We start from the raw sequence: 16,637 nt of genomic DNA, 5'->3' as shown, positions 1-16,637 counted from the left end.
AGAGTGAGCATATCAAGGTACATTGAACTATTTCACATTAAGACAAGCTCGACCTACTGACAGATGCAGTTCAATGTAGAGAAAATGAAGGTAGCACTGGTATTCATTTTACCACTTCTTTCCTCCTTTAACACCAGGGATGGACCAATGTTGATTTTTTTTAGAGCAGATACCAATAATCTGTGAACTTTCAGGCCGATAGCCAATAACTTACCAATACCGATATTCTGTATATTTACCATTTTGAAAAAATAAACTATTTCGACACAAATCTACTGTTAAATGAACATGTGTGTTATTTTTTTTTATTAAATGTAAATGCACAAAATATACATGCCAGTCAGAATTTTTAAGGTTTTCGTGAGTGTGTGTGTGTGTGTGTTTGTGTAGTGTGTATATAATGAATGCAGCGAGTGTTTGTGTAGTGTGTATATAATGAATGCAGTGAGTGTTTGTGTAGTGTGTATATAATGAATGCAGTGTGTATATAATAATTGCAGTGTTTATATAATGAATGCAGCGAGTGTTTGTGTAGTGTGTATATAATGAATGCAGTGTGTGTATAATAATTGCAGTGTTTATATAATGAATGCAGTGAGTGTTTGTGTAGTGTGTATATAATGAAAGACAGACACTAGAGGATCAATTAACCCTGGCAGGTAATTATTGTGGTTTATTAAAAACTGCAATAAAATTACCATTGCAAAATTAAGGGACCTGGGACACTGCGTCCAGAACACTTCAATGAGCTGAAGTGGTCTGAATGCCTATATAGTGTCCCTTTAGGTCTACTAACACTCTTTACACCAGCTTTTTTTTTTTTTAACATACATTATGTTATGCATGTGAAAATCTGATGTAAACAGCGTTAGTATGTAAATAAATATTATATATAACTTGCATAACAAAAAGGAAAAAGACAACCACTTACCTTTGACAGTAGCCAGGACAAACATAGCAATGATTGCATTGTTAATGGCACACGTGGATTTGGCCACACAGGATAGAACTGTATAAGGATTCAACAAGTAGCTGGAAAGTGACAAACAGTGGAATCAGAACACATTTTACCACCATAATGTCTTGGACTCCGTGGTCATCATATGATATAGTCTGAAATACCTGCAATGCCAAAGGTTAGCCATCGCTGCATAAGGATTAGAGGGACACTTTAGTCACCAAATTAACTTTAGCTTAATTAAGCCGTTTTAGTGTATAGATCATGCCCCTACAGTCTTACTGCTCAATTCTCTGTCACTTAAGAGTTAAATCACTTTTGTATGTTCTATGCAGCCCTAGACACACCTCCCCTGGCTGTGACTGACACAGCCTGCATGAAAAAAAAATGGTTTCGCTGTCAATCAGATATAACTTCCTTTAAAAGATTTTATCTCCTGCTCTGCAAGTTGAACTTTAATTACATACAAGGGGCTCCTGCAGGGTCTAGCAAGCAATTAACAGGGCAGGAGATAAGACATTCTAAACTAAACAGAATTTGCAATAAAGGAAGGGCAAACATTCGATGACATTACAGGAAGTGTTTGGGAAGGCTGTGAAAGTCACGTGCAAGGAGGTGTGACCAGGGCTGCATAAACAAAGTAATTTAACTAGTAAGTGACAGAATTGAACAGTGAGAGTGCAGGGGCATCATCTATACACTAAAACCGCTTTATTAAGCTAAAGTTGTTTTGGTGACTATAGTATCCTTTTAAGGAGTCAGCACATGAAACTGATAAAAGAAGTAGTGACGTCTTAAAATCCAGCTGTTCGAGATAAAATATACTTACAAGAGTGCTACTTTTAGAGGGATATAGTACATTTCTGTCGGAACCCTGAGAAGTTCATGGCTTCCTGTTGCATATTTATTGAGCTCCAAGTACAGCTTCTGCGTTTTAAACTGTAGAAGAGAGAGCAAGCAAAAAATATCCCACCATATTATAACAAACCATACAATACAATGTGAACATGCAGCTGTGGCCTCCATTTACTTGCTCAAGAAGCTCATTATCTCCCTCCCCACAGTGAAGGAGATGGGATCGGTGACATAAATTTTATATAAGGGGTAGAGTATCTCCTTACATGCAGGGATCAGCACAGCAAATGGAAATGAAACCCTAGTATAAAATTGGGCTGGTGACATGGTGACCAAGGCCTGGACAGGGGCTTAGGAATTCAGGTTTGAGTCCTGCACCTCTTTGTGCATACACAAAGACATTCATATTTATATATTCCAGCACAAAGCATAGAGAGAGAGAAACTCATGGTAAAAAGAAATATTTCAGAACAGACCTCCATTCTTCAAGCTGTAAGCTCAGACTGTTTTATTAAAAAGTACTGCATTCCCATGACTTACATTATTCATATGTAAAGAAATTACTGACAGCAGTGTAAAATAGGCTTGCATGTGTACATGGTTCCATGGTCTTCTGTCGCTCAATATCACAAAAATTAGCATCGTTTTAACATGCCAATAATTACAACATACTGACCTACCATTGCTTAATATATCACCCACATATATAGGCTGACATCAGTATTCGTCTACGACCCTGTCCTCTTGTTGTTCATAATGTTAGAGGTGTAAACCAGTAGCTATTGCTATACTAAACATCCTAATTGTAGAATAGAATAGTGATCGTTAATTTGTCCATTAGCTATGCCAGGTTAGCTCCACAGTGTAATGATAAATTGCAGTTATTGCCACTGTTTTAAAGGGTATTGGTCATGGTAAACACAGCTTTATCTTGCATGATCGAGAATCACATTTAATCTCTACATCTTGTAAGCAGAATTGCACGCAAGTGTCCTGATATCTCCAAATTCAGAGATTTAAAAAAAAAAAAAAAAAAAAAACATCCTTTCCCCCTCCTGTCATTCAATTCAGTCAGTGCCAATTGGCACAGAGATAAGAAGGCTGTGCTCTGCAGGTTGGTTATCAGGGAAACCTGATCTCCTGCTTGCCTTCATCCCAAGGGATAGCAATGTTTGCTAGGTGAAAGAGAAGCAGGCTCTGTGTGAGAGCAATGGTAGCACAGAGAGAAAGAGGCAGAGTGGTTTATTGCAATCTGAGAATGGAGAGAGAACACATAAGTTGAATGTGTAACACCTACTGAAAACATAATAGATGCTCTTAGCAGGAGACAGGAGTCATGGAAATAAATTAAACTATGAGCTTTTTATGGTCTTCAGAAATTGGAATGTAAGAGAGTGCAGAGCATACATAGCTTACAGACTAGTAGCAGCGAAGCTCCCAATAAATGTCACCTCTAGCTCCTGACTATTTTAGAAGTATCACATCTTTATTGCCTCCCATGTTATTATTTATATAGCACCATCATATTCTGTAGCGCTGTACAATGTTCATAAACAAAACTTCTGAAAAAGACTATTCAAGGGTCTATGTGTCTCTTAAATTCTACAAAAGGTAAGAGAACTCTTGAGTTACTTGTGAGAGCCTGACCCAATAGCAAAAATTGATAAATAAATACATAAATAAAATCAACTTACCGTTATTTTATTATATTCTTGAACAGCCAGGTAAAGTGCAACAGCTGTAAGAGCATCTGTTATCTGGAAACAGACACGCACAATGAAAATAAAAACACTATTAGAAGTCATTCATTATCATAACCATGAAAATCGGTTTTGTGAATGCATTTAAATGTTTTGATTTAATGACATACTATAAAATAATATCACTGGTGTCAACAATTGCCTGAAATGTGGGCCAACTGTTTTAATAGCACAACATTTCTTTAAAGGAAAACTATGGTCACCAGAACAACTACAGCTTAATGTAGTATAATCATTACCTGCAGGGATTTTCATTCAAACACTGCCTTTTCAGAGAAAAGGTAGTGTTTACAATAAAGCCTAGTGACACCTCCAGCAGCCACTCCTCAGATGGCCAGTAGAGGTGCTTTCTGGCAACATCTCCACGTGCGGATTGGCCAAAAATTTTGTGATCTTTTAAACAAATGTTTAAAATCTGCACCATTGCTTCAGGTGTTTTAGGCATTCTAATTACAGTTTGTATGTATATAGCTGCTGTAAAAATACTTACCATGAACACAATCTCTGCGTAATCAACAAGGAAGTGGAAGAGATATATCATGAGTGGGGTCTGTAAAAAAATAGAAATGAATTACTTAGAACATACAGAAAACAAGTTAAAATGCCATGGTACAATAGAGTTTCTCTTTCAGTAAGCTATTAGTTTTGTTGTTTGTTTTTTATATTCTCACATCACGGTGTGAAAGACAAACTGCAATCAAATTATCACATGAGCAATAACAGCATTCCAGAGAGAGATTTGCAATGTGAGTTATTTTGTATTAAGCATAAAGCTAAATCTAGTACGGAGTCTGCTAGCTAGAAACTAGCATGGCATGGTTAAGTGCCTAAAAAGGTATGTCTAGAAGTTGTGGAGGGAAACAAGTAGTATAACATTTATTTAATATCTTCTTACGGTGTCAGATCAATAGACAAACTAAAAACAAATTAGGCAGAAAAACTAAAGACAAAACACAGCTAAAAATAAGTCATTGCTGCTCAGGATGGCGATTCACTGGAGCACAAGGCCGTTTTTTTGACAAACTGTGTGATTTTGTCCACGCACCACGTAAGCCGATTCCCACTGGTATGGACCCTGCTGGTAGACCCAACTACTGGAGTAATGTAGGTACCTCAGTTGGGTGAGTAATAGGATAATTCTTGCCACATTTGTCCACTGGGAGTCAGTGTGGATCCCGCTTATAGGAGATCTTATGTGCTCTTAGCAATTGAGTAACCCGCCGGAGTGACTGTCGCCACAAGATACTATGTTAGTATAAATCCCAATAAAAGCTAAGCCAACTTCCTAAAAAGGTAACGGAGGGAGATCCCCTGGTTGCCCCCATAAGGGTTCCTCTAACAGAGCTCTGCAGAAACTTTATTAAGGCATCTCTTGATGCCTCTTGGGATGCTTTTGTAACCCTGGGAAGACAGAAGCAATGGTCGAGCAATGTCTGTTTAGCCTAAATAGAGGGTGGATTGGCCCATGAGATTGTCAAGTGTAACTGGACAGGGAGGGGGTAACCCTCAAAGTATAGTGTACAAAGGGAGAGAAGTCTGTCCTAAAGATAAAACACAATATGGTGGTATTGGTATCGAAAAGACACTCCTAATTATGGCACAAAGGTATAGTGTGCTATAGAGGTAAAAGTTAAAAATTGATACTTTAATATATTGGGAAGACACGTTCCTATCGTAAACTGTCACCAATTCATAGGTACAGTATATCCTGGCTGGCTCTCAGCTATCAGTCGGAATTACTGACATAAGAAAAATTGAGGCTTATACATAGGGGATGAGAGGGGGAAAAAACAGAGAGGAGGGAAAGAAACAACATAAAAATATATATAAACAGAGTTTGTAAGGTTGTTCAATAATGTGAACAAATATGTCGTTATTTAGTACAAGAAAGTATATGTATCAAATGAACATATGTATCTTAATTTTAATTCAATTGTAACTGAATAGCTGTGGCTACTCTGTTCTCCAATATTCAAGAAGGATTGACCTGGTAGAAAGCTGTTCAAGACAATACCCGATTATTCATATCTGTAGGTCGAGAGGTCTCTAGTATTTATAGAGCTAGACGTGTATGCCAGTTTGAGCGGGCTCAAAAGTGCCGTGGCAAATCACGGGGTAGTAATTGGGAGGCGGTCAGTACAGAGTGTTAGCTGACTAAATCGTAAGTGTGGTGCTGAACCTTCCGATTGGTGCGACCAGTGATCTATAGAGGTAATAATGAACGTGGTTAACTGATGATAGCCTACTCCTTTTCCATATATAGGGGGCTACTCAGTTAATATGTGTCAAAGCACGAGTTCAGAGAGGATAATGAAGCAAATAAAGAGACAAATTTATCTATGTACATATACTAGGTAATCTGTATACAAATTAACCACTATCTTGCTCCTGGATATTCTGCCGTAATGAGACAGATAGCGGAATAAATACTAAGGTTGGTTCGTATACAAGATGACCTCTATGGTATTATGCCGTACTTAGATAAGTAAAGCAGAATGCCTACTGGGAATAGTCAGTGCATAGCCTGTCCATTGGATCGCTTCTAGACATGCTGCTTGGCAATGTAAAGTTAGTAAGACAAGTCATGAAATACGTACTTAGAGTGATCAGACTTTTATCCACTCACTTCCTCCGAGATATTTAGTTTGGAGCAAAGTGGATGTAAGACTGATGGGTGTGCAGTGTCACTACTGACTTGCTACTGAAAATCTTGCCGAGCAGTATATAACGCTATCTCGTCGGAACGGATAGCTCAGTGATTATCGTCAGCTTTTCTACTTTAAATAGCTAGAGACTTTAAAGAAAGGAAAGTGCCTTCGAGGGCACTAGTAATAGTAAAGGAAGAATATTGAAGACTTTGCCAATGCATAAAATAAGCCGTGGCAAAAGTAGCTAGGAGGTTAGAAATAAAGACCATCGGTCGGTCAGTTATTCCACACTGCTTATCGTTGAACTGAATGTCCCAATACCTTGGTCGGTAACTCAGATAAGTATAATTGCTGAAGTTTTCGAAAGGGGGGCAAACCTGTATTCAGTGTTTCTAGTAAGTGTGCAGAATAATGTCGGAGAACCCGACGCGCGTTTCGCCCTGTTTAGGGGCTCGTCAGGGGGAAATTACTCCCTCCAGTGGTGGAGTTTATAAATCCCGCCCTTGCAGCTGATTGGTCCGATTTCGGCTGACTGGGAATGGTGATCTACGGTGGCTCAGTGGGATCAAAAATGTAATGAACACACAGTAGTTTAAATTGTAAAGTATATATGCCAGAATTATTGTATATCTATGGTCCTAATGCCTATCCCTGAAATGTTAAAGACTATTTCGGAATGGTGTAATAAAGGAGGTCCTATGTTATGCTTTGAGGTGATTGAGTGTGTAAGAAATGTATATAAATACCTACTCAGTTGATAAGACACCTCTACTTAAAGGCATAGAGTTGAATTCATAGATGTTGTACCCATATATGAGATAAAACAATTCGATTAGATTATAGGAGATGATCTTTTGATACAGATGTAATTCAAGGATCAATGATTGTTTACTTCCAGTCATTACTGAGATCAATAACAGTAAATCTCACCAATTGCTCATCACAATTTGATGTATAGGGACATGAAGTATATACAAGCACCATTTTGAGTGCAGGGATAATTTTGTAACGAGAGACCAGTGGAGGGAGAGTGGTTATAGTACTACTCAATAACCTCCAATTACTGGTGGATAAATGGTGTATAGTTAAAATCTTCGTTTAGACCGTGAGGGGCTAAAGTCTTGAAGGTGAAAATCCAGTGGGATTCTTTTTGTAGTAGAATTTTGTTAAAATCACCTTTCCTTGGGTTAGGCACTAGTTTCTCAATGGCCTGAAATCGTAAATTGTCAACAATGCCATTGTGAAAATTAAGAACGTGTCGTGCTACTGTGGTTGGAGTAAGGGTATTCTTGATGGAATTGATGTGCTGCAGGATCCTTCGTCTAAACTGTTGGAAGGTCTTGCCGATATACTGGATCCCACAGCTACAAGTAATAAGATAAATGAGACGAGTGGTGCCACAATTTATCAAAGCGTTGGTAACAATGCTGATCCGCGTTTGGGTAGAAACCGCCGACTTAGTAGGTGAGATATACTGGCAGGCTTTACAGTGGCCGCATTTAAAGGTTCCTTTTAGGTCAGAGAGCCAGTTTGATGGTGCTGAAGGGGAGGAGAGGTGGCTGTGGACCAGTTGATCCTGTAGGTTGGAAGGTCTCCGTGCTGTTAGAGATGGGTGGCTGGGTAATATTTTTTGAAGGATAGGGTCATGTTGGAGGATAGGCCAATTCCTTTTGAAGATGTTAGTCATATGTTCCCAGCCTTGGTCGAAGGTGGCAATACAGCGGGGAGTCTTGGAATCTTGTACAGGTCTAGTGAAATGAAGGCTGGAGTGTCTATCCGTGCCACTTGCTCGCTGAAATGCCTGTTTAAGAACCCGATTTGGGTATTGTAGTTCTTTGAAACGGGATTTGAGAAGTCGGCATTCTTCATAAAAAGGTCTCATCTTTGGAGCAATTCCGTCTTGCCCTTAGATACTGACCATAAGGGATAGAGAATTTGAGCCGGTAGGGGTGGTGACTGGTCCAATGTAGGAGACTGTTTGTAGAAGTTTCCTTTCTAAAGAGTTCGGTCTGAATGGTTCCGTCTTCTTCCAAAAGGATCTTGAGGTCCAGGAACACTAATTGGTGCTCGTCAATCACATGCGTCAATCTAAGATTGATATCGTTGACGTTTAGCATTTTGACGAAATCTTCGAACATGGTCACAGAGCCTGTCCAAAAGAGCAACATGTCATCTATATACCCATGCCAGGTTAAGATAAATTCATGAAACCGGCTGAACCTTGTGGTGGTGACGACATGTTGCTCCCACCATCCCAAGAATAGATTGGCATATGTGGGTGCACACGCTGTCCCCATAGCTGTGCCGGAGATCTGAAGGTAGTAAGAGCCATTGAACAAAAAATAATTGTGCGTCAAAACAAACTCTAATGAAGCCAAGATGAAATCCTTTTGAGAGTCGTTATATGAGGTATGGTTTAGAAAGAACCTGCAGGCCCTCAGTCCCATCTGGTGGGGTATGTTAGTGTATAGAGAGACCACATCTAAACTGGCCAGTTGTGTGTAAGGGGGGACAGTCATGTTCTGCAACATAAGTAGAGTAGACTTTGTGTCCTGAAGATAGGACGGTAGTTTCAGTACTAGGGGATGCAGGATCCTTTCAATAAATTTACTCAGGGATTCGGTCAAGCATTTGTTTCCAGAGACGATGGGTCTGCCGGGGGGAGGTCGAATACCCTTATGTACTTTCGGTAGACAGTAAAATGTCGCGATGGTGGGGGTTCTATTTGGGCATAGAAATTTAAGTTCTTCCTGGTTGATGATCTGTTGACTGAGAGCATCCTGTAGTAAAATCTCGAGTTCATTAATGTAGACGTTGGTGGGGTCAGAGGGGAGTGTTCTGTAGTATGTGGTGTCATTCAGATGAGACATACACATATGGACATATTCTGAACGGTTTAGGAGCACAATATTTCCACCTTTATCGGCTGGTTTAATTATTAGGTCAGGTTGTTTTTGCAATTCTTTTAAAGCTCTACGTTCAGAGAAACTTAAATTACTTTTTCCGCGATACAGATTCTCATTAGTCTCAAATTCATTAAATGACATCTGTAAAAATAAGTCCACATGGGGGGTGTCTGAGAAATTGGGGGTAAAATAGCTTGGTGGCTTAAAGTCTGTCAGGGGTCTCATAGGATTGTTTTATTGCAGAAGACTGTCTAATGTTTTGGACAGTTCATAATCCCGGGTGGTTAAACCTAGTTCATTTGCTGCTGCTTGATCTTTTTTGGCATGCATGATGTTGAGAGCTAATTTTCTCCCAAAGAGGTTGAGATCCTTGGCCCAGTTAAACTTATTACAGATGGGTGTCGGTACAAAAGATAATCCCTTGTTCAGCAAACTTCTATGGTGTGCTGAGAGTTGAAAATCGAAGAGATTAATTATTTTCATAGTTGTTACTGTCTTTGGGTCCGATTTTGGGACTTGTATGACCATCGGTCCCTGTCTCTCAGGCGACCTCGCAGTTGGTGTGGCTGTACCTGGTCTAAAAAAGGATTTGAGATAGGGACACTGGGTTCAGGGTTATTGGTGTCCCCTGTAATGGGAATGTCAAGAAATGAGACAGTTTTGTCTAAGTTCCTGAGAATGCTCTTATTGGCTCTTATTCTAAGTACGTATTTCATGACTTGTCTTGCATTAGGACCATAGATATACAATAATTCTGGCATATATACTTTACAATTTAAACTAGTGTGTTCATTACATTTTTTATCCCACTGAGCCACCGTAGATCACCATTCCCAGGCAGCCGAAATCGGACCAATCAGCTGCAAGGGCGGGATTTATAAACTCCACCACTGGAGGGAGTAATTTCCCCCTGACGAGCCCCTAAACAGGGCGAAACGCGCGTCGGGTTCTCCGACATTATTCTGCACACTTACTAGAAACACTGAATACAGGTTTGCCCCCCTTTCGAAAACTTCAGCAATTATACTTATCTGAGTTACCGACCAAGGTATTGGGGCATTCAGTTCAGCGATAAGCAGTGTGGAATAACTGACCGACCGATGGTCTTTATTTCTAACCTCCTAGCTACTTTTGCCACGGCTTATTTTATGCATTGGCAAAGTCTTCAATATTCTTCCTTTACTATTACTAGTGCCCTCGAAGGCACTTTCCTTTCTTTAAAGTCTCTAGCTATTTAAAGTAGAAAAGCTGACGATAATCACTGAGCTATCCGTTCCGACGAGATAGCGTTATATACTGCTCGGCAAGATTTTCAGTAGCAAGTCAGTAGTGACACTGCACACCCATCAGTCTTACATCCACTTTGCTCCAAACTAAATATCTCGGAGGAAGTGAGTGGATAAAAGTCTGATCACTCTAAGTACGTATTTCATGACTTGTCTTACTAACTTTACATTGCCAAGCAGCATGTCTAGAAGCGATCCAATGGACAGGCTATGCACTGACTATTCCCAGTAGGCATTCTGCTTTACTTATCTAAGTACGGCATAATACCATAGAGGTCATCTTGTATACGAACCAACCTTAGTATTTATTCCGCTATCTGTCTCATTACGGCAGAATATCCAGGAGCAAGATAGTGGTTAATTTGTATACAGATTACCTAGTATATGTACATAGATAAATTTGTCTCTTTATTTGCTTCATTATCCTCTCTGAACTCGTGCTTTGACACATATTAACTGAGTAGCCCCCTATATATGGAAAAGGAGTAGGCTATCATCAGTTAACCACGTTCATTATTACCTCTATAGATCACTGGTCGCACCAATCGGAAGGTTCAGCACCACACTTATGATTTAGTCAGCTAACACTCTGTACTGACCGCCTCCCAATTACTACCCCGTGATTTGCCACGGCACTTTTGAGCCCGCTCAAACTGGCATACACGTCTAGCTCTATAAATACTAGAGACCTCTCGACCGACAGATATGAATAATCGAGTATTGTCTTGAACAGCTTTCTACCAGGTCAATCCTTCTTGAATATTGGAGAACAGAGTAGCCACAGCTATTCAGTTACAATTGAATTAAAATTAAGATACATATGTTCATTTGATACATATACTTTCTTGTACTAAATAACGACATATTTGTTCACATTATTGAACAACCTTACAAACTCTGTTTATATATATTTTTATGTTGTTTCTTTCCCTCCTCTCTGTTTTTTCCCCCTCTCATCCCCTATGTATAAGCCTCAATTTTTCTTATGTCAGTAATTCCGACTGATAGCTGAGAGCCAGCCAGGATATACTGTACCTATGAATTGGTGACAGTTTACGATAGGAACGTGTCTTCCCAATATATTAAAGTATCAATTTTTAACTTTTACCTCTATAGCACACTATACCTTTGTGCCATAATTAGGAGTGTCTTTTCGATACCAATACCACCATATTGTGTTTTATCTTTAGGACAGACTTCTCTCCCTTTGTATGTCTGTTTAGCCCGCTTATTTGACAGTAAAGTAGAGTGGAGCCGTCGGACATAACATAGTTCCTCGTTGGTAAAGGAATCAGGGGACCCCCTTTAGAAGTTTCCTGGCTTTGGCTGTGTCCTCCATGTTGGTCATGCAGATTATCAAGTCTGCAAAGTGTTTTTGGTTTTTTTTTAAGCCGAGGTGTAATGATATTGATGTTACAAAGGTTTGGAGTCCAGCAGCCAGAGCAGCAATGTTTTCTGCCAGAAGTAGCCACTCATTGCCCAGGTTATTAAGCCCCTGAGCCTTGAGTGGCCGTATGGTCTTAAGCATAGATGAGAGACTGGAACAGTAAGATGGTAATCGTAGTAAGGCAATCCGAGGTCAGTGGGAAGGAAAAGCAGCAAAGTCAAACGGTCCAAATTCAGCAACAGGTAGGAGAAATAGGAACAAGATTGATTATAGCATACAGAAACCACAATCTGGCAAAGGTACAGAGACAGGAAGTGGCTTCAATAGGCCAAGAACCAGACACCAAGAGAGTTGGCACTAATATCATTGCTTGTAGAATCAAGGTTATCAGATCTCAGGTACATCTGCAAAAGGAAGGCTGGTGAACTGGTAAGGAAGAGGATCAGCAGCATGGAAACCAGGGTTCCAAACCTGGCAGAGTTAGTTCCTCACACGAGCGCTCTATCATTTTAGTACTCCTCTGCTCCTCCTCCACAACTATGCAACTATACAACTACTGAATATAGCTACCTCCTCCCAATTAAGGCCTTTATATCTGCTTCGGCTGGTGGGGCAGGATCCACTAGAGCAATGATCCAATGTGTGTCTGCACGTAACTGAGAACAGCTAAGCCTTGTAGGAGTTAGGCTGTCCTCAAACAAGGAAGCTAAGGAGTTGGTCTCCATAGGCACCATCTTAAATTAATAAAATGTGGGAGATTTTAAGACAAATAAGGTATTCTCTGGATCCTAAATTTGGTCCTGCATTCTATGGAAATTTATCAAACACTATGACCTCAATGTATTGTTATTGGATAAGCTTTCCAAATGATTTAATATTTCAATTGATTTTTTTCCTCCTCAAAATATTACAATATCGAAAAATAACAACAACAACAAAAATCTTAATATATCAAAGTACTATACCCACTATGGTACATTATGGTTGTGGGAACCAAATAATATATGTATTTATTATTGTCATAATTTATAAAGAACCATGAGTACTATTCTCCTAATAGATGCTAGTTACTTACTTCGTGAAAGACATCTCCAGAGTAAGGGGACACTCCGAGGTCCAAAAGTGACATACCTTCTACCACTGCAAGAAACAAAAACAGGGTAAGCTAATTTGATTGTTGCAATCCTCAAGGACAGGTTCAATAGTAAATATCCAAAATCCCTTAGTGCAGAAACAAACCCAAAAGGTGACATACAGGCCATCAAACGCCAATAATTTTATATACATTCCAACGCAAAAAATATGGGGACCTATTCAGAATTTTTTTCTGAAAGCAGCAAAAGTTAAGAATGTGCAGAACTGTAAGACGATTATGTTTTATTGAGAAGAATAATTCACCATAAACCAGCACGGTGTAATCTTTGTTGCAACATAAATCCTGTTTAAAAGGGAACTCCCACTTCTCCAGAATCTAGACTATTTCATTGAATGTTCCATTTTCTTTTTAAAATAATATGCAGGATTTATCAAATGCCATCACAATCTAATTCATTCCTGGAACAGCCATGGCACATATTGCAAAAGAATAGAAGAGACTATGGGTGATGCCAAGTTTCAGAATCACTTGGGGCTTGAGCCTAAAAGAAAACTCAATGGCTCCTATCACCACCTCTCTCTCTATTATGTCCTTTCTGTTCTAAGCGTGAACAGTGCTGCTGGTGCTCTTCAGGTTCTGAATGAAAGCATAGTGAAAAATCATCATATGTTGCAGAGCCAGATGTTCAATACCAAATAGAGAAGTTCTATTCCCCAGCACCTCCTCTCCTTCGCCCACTACACTAAAGATCTTTTTTATTACAGGTAGCTGGTTTGGACAAGCAGGTACACTATAGGCATCTCCCCCACCCAGTTTTACAATGCGACTGAAAACATTGCCATTTTGCAGGAATGGCAATGCTTTTATTGCAGGATTAACTTGCCACAAAATGTGCCTCAATGAAATAGTAGAATAAAACACTGCTATTTGAATAGATGGTCTCATAGACGCCATTTGATTCATTCAGTGGGTTTGGCTGCGCATGCACACTAGCCTCCCAATGCTTTCCATGGTGATCGCATGCAACGTGGCGGAGCTACCCTGAGGAGGGAGAAAGACTTTTTTTTTTCCCCATATATTTATTTTACACACACCCTGGCAGCTTTGGCCTGGCAAGCTAAACGGTGACTAGGGCACTATGGCATTAGGAATACTTATTTAGATTCCAAATGTTATAGTGTTGCTTTAAAAATGGAATTTAAAAACAACACCACAGCATTATCAACTTGTACACTTGTGCCAATTATACAGATTGAGGACTAAAGAGCCACATATCCAGGCTTTAGCCCCCAGAGCGCCTTGCCGCATTGTCCATGAGAAACAGTAATGCTTTCCCAGTGTAATCTGACAAAACGGTTTTATCATGGTTTTCCTGTTACCTTGGTTCTACTGGTCGCCTGCGGTCTTCTTAATCAGGTGCACTGAATGCTGATGAAGGCATTCATTCAATGAAGGAGTACAATAAGTATGTGTAGTGCACAAGCTGACATTTGGCTTCTCAAGCTCGCATTAGACAAGACACAGAATAGGCTAACGGTGGAACCATGGTAAGTGTCAACCTGTGCCAAAATGGTTTTACAGGTCATGCTGGGGTGGTGCAAGGGCATTCCTGGCAACATAAGCACTGCAGTTGGTTAGGACTCAGAGTGTTCCTTTAAGTATTCTCTCTCTCTCTCTAATGTAAAAAGTAAAAAAAATATTTTTTTGAATTTGCTTTATCCCATTCTAAACCTGAGCCTATTTTCAATCTAAGAAAAAGACAGATTGTAGATCTTGTGTATTCGGCACATTAGGTGGATGTACAATATCAGTCACTTATACGATAAGTCCTTATATATAAAAATCACAGCACACAATATCAATTCATTCATCGTTTAACAGGCATGTAATTCGTTCAACGCAGCCAAAAGGGATTTGTCTAAACAAGTTTATCCAGGAAAGGTCCCAATGCTGCACAAAATGGAATAGAAGACACACAATACTAAAAAGTGTGAAAATAGGGTAAAGTAACACTAGGATTTCTGAGACGTTCATAAACCATTCACCCAGATGGAAGTTACATACTCAGAAGGCTATATGTAGCTGCCACCTCTTAGCCCCTCTCCCAAACTGAATTAACAGTAGCAGCTACCACTAATCTCAGGTAGTCTGGGATACATGTGACCTTGTGCGGTCCTTTCTGTAGGTAAGCCCTAACACAAAAACTGGCTATAACCCTATAAAAAAAACTGATATAAAATATAAAACAAAAGCGAAGTGTAATTTAGGGGAAAATAATGTGTTCAAGTCCCAAGGTTTATTAAAGGAAAACTCCAGTGCCAGGAAAATGCAGGTACCCTCTCCTTCCCAGGTAGCTGAAGGGGTGAAAACCCCTTCAGGTCACTTACCTGAGACCCCGCCGGTGGTGGTTTCGGGTCGGCGTCGCTCCTCCCAGTAATCACGTCAGCCGGTGGGCGAGACTGATCCCGCCCGCCGGCTGTGGAAACCTAATGCGCAAAAACTGCAATAATTACAGTTGCAGGGTTAAGAGTAGTGGGAGTTGCCACCCAGACCACTCCAATGGGCAGAAGTGGTCTGGGTGTCTGGAGTGTCCCTTTAAGTCACCCGAATCCTTCAATGGCATTATTTCCCCCCAAATCCATGCTTTACTTTTCTATTTATAGTTTCACGGTTTTCTGTGATCTGGATAAAAACCCCAGGAAGGTCGAAACGTCAATTTTTTGCACAGTTGATGTATTCTTGAAACACAATAAATACCTGTTTCCCCCCACTATATTGAAGACCTAGAGTGCTCCCTTACATCTATTTGGATGGAGATATATATATTCTCTCTTTCCCAAAATATAGGTTTATTTTGTTACATTTATTTTCTTAATTTAGTGTTACATTTTCTTTTTATATTTTTCAATAAATTATGTTACTTATTTTTCCACTTTCACTTTTTCCAAATTATATATATTTATTTTATGCACACACATATATTCTGAGCACCAGATCCCCCCACGTTAATTGCACCCAGCACCTTGCCATAGACACCATCATCACACCACCACCACCACCACTCCCTTTCAATACCATGCTCTATCACCTATATCAGACACATTCCATGAGCCCTATGCAGCTCACTAATAGCCCAAACCAGCCCCATTTACCTCTCTTCCATGAGTTCAACGGAGATACGACCTCCACCCGTTCAGAGATAAACCCTGCCAAGCTGGACCGAAACAAAATAGCCCTTATAGTCACGGACACCAGTACTACCAGCACCAAAGGAGCCGCCATCTTCCTGGAGCAGGCAGGCTCAGGACTCGCGGTGGTTCACGGGACTTGTAGTTCTATAGCGCCATGAAGCGCTTAGGTCGACAGAGAGAAAAACTACAACTCCATGTATACGTTGCGAAGCACGATTCCCTTTTCCGGGATGACCTGAAGAACTGTCTGCCAGTTCTAAGGGACATTATACCAGTCACCTGTCAGTCAGTTAGCAACCACCTACCTGCCAGTACTAACCTGTCACAGAAATGGTCTTATAGTTACAGAAAGAGTGGTTTTACATTAAAAATAACAATTATACATCTATTTAATCACATAAAAGGAATCTGCAATAAAAATTGGCATTGCACAGTCATGATTAATTAAAAATTATTTTGCATATTTATAAAGGGCGATAAACGTAGATTGTTAGCATTAATGCAGTTTGAGAGGGTATGCAATAGGCGTGTGCCAAAGTTTAGTTCTCAT

At 39.9% G+C, this 16,637-nt stretch overlaps 1 protein-coding gene across 1 annotated transcript in view; it reads right to left on the bottom strand.

Annotated features, from left to right (window-relative positions):
- Positions 1 to 16,196, bottom strand: part of PIGU (phosphatidylinositol glycan anchor biosynthesis class U) — a 28,362-nt gene extending 12,166 nt beyond the window's left edge. The window contains exons 1-6 of the mRNA XM_063455722.1: positions 16,049 to 16,196; positions 12,876 to 12,940; positions 4,064 to 4,123; positions 3,508 to 3,570; positions 1,788 to 1,897; positions 932 to 1,032 (exon numbers count right to left, since the gene is read on the bottom strand). Coding sequence (XP_063311792.1) covers positions 932 to 1,032; positions 1,788 to 1,897; positions 3,508 to 3,570; positions 4,064 to 4,123; positions 12,876 to 12,940; positions 16,049 to 16,178 — 529 coding nt within the window. The 5' untranslated portion in view covers positions 16,179 to 16,196. The remainder of the gene's footprint in view (positions 1 to 931; positions 1,033 to 1,787; positions 1,898 to 3,507; positions 3,571 to 4,063; positions 4,124 to 12,875; positions 12,941 to 16,048) is intronic.
- Between the last annotated feature and the right edge of the window lie 441 nt (positions 16,197 to 16,637).

Source organism: Pelobates fuscus, chromosome 5 (assembly GCF_036172605.1).
Source record: "Pelobates fuscus isolate aPelFus1 chromosome 5, aPelFus1.pri, whole genome shotgun sequence".
Lineage (NCBI taxonomy): Eukaryota > Metazoa > Chordata > Amphibia > Anura > Pelobatidae > Pelobates > Pelobates fuscus.
This window is presented reverse-complemented; position numbering and strand designations above follow the sequence as displayed.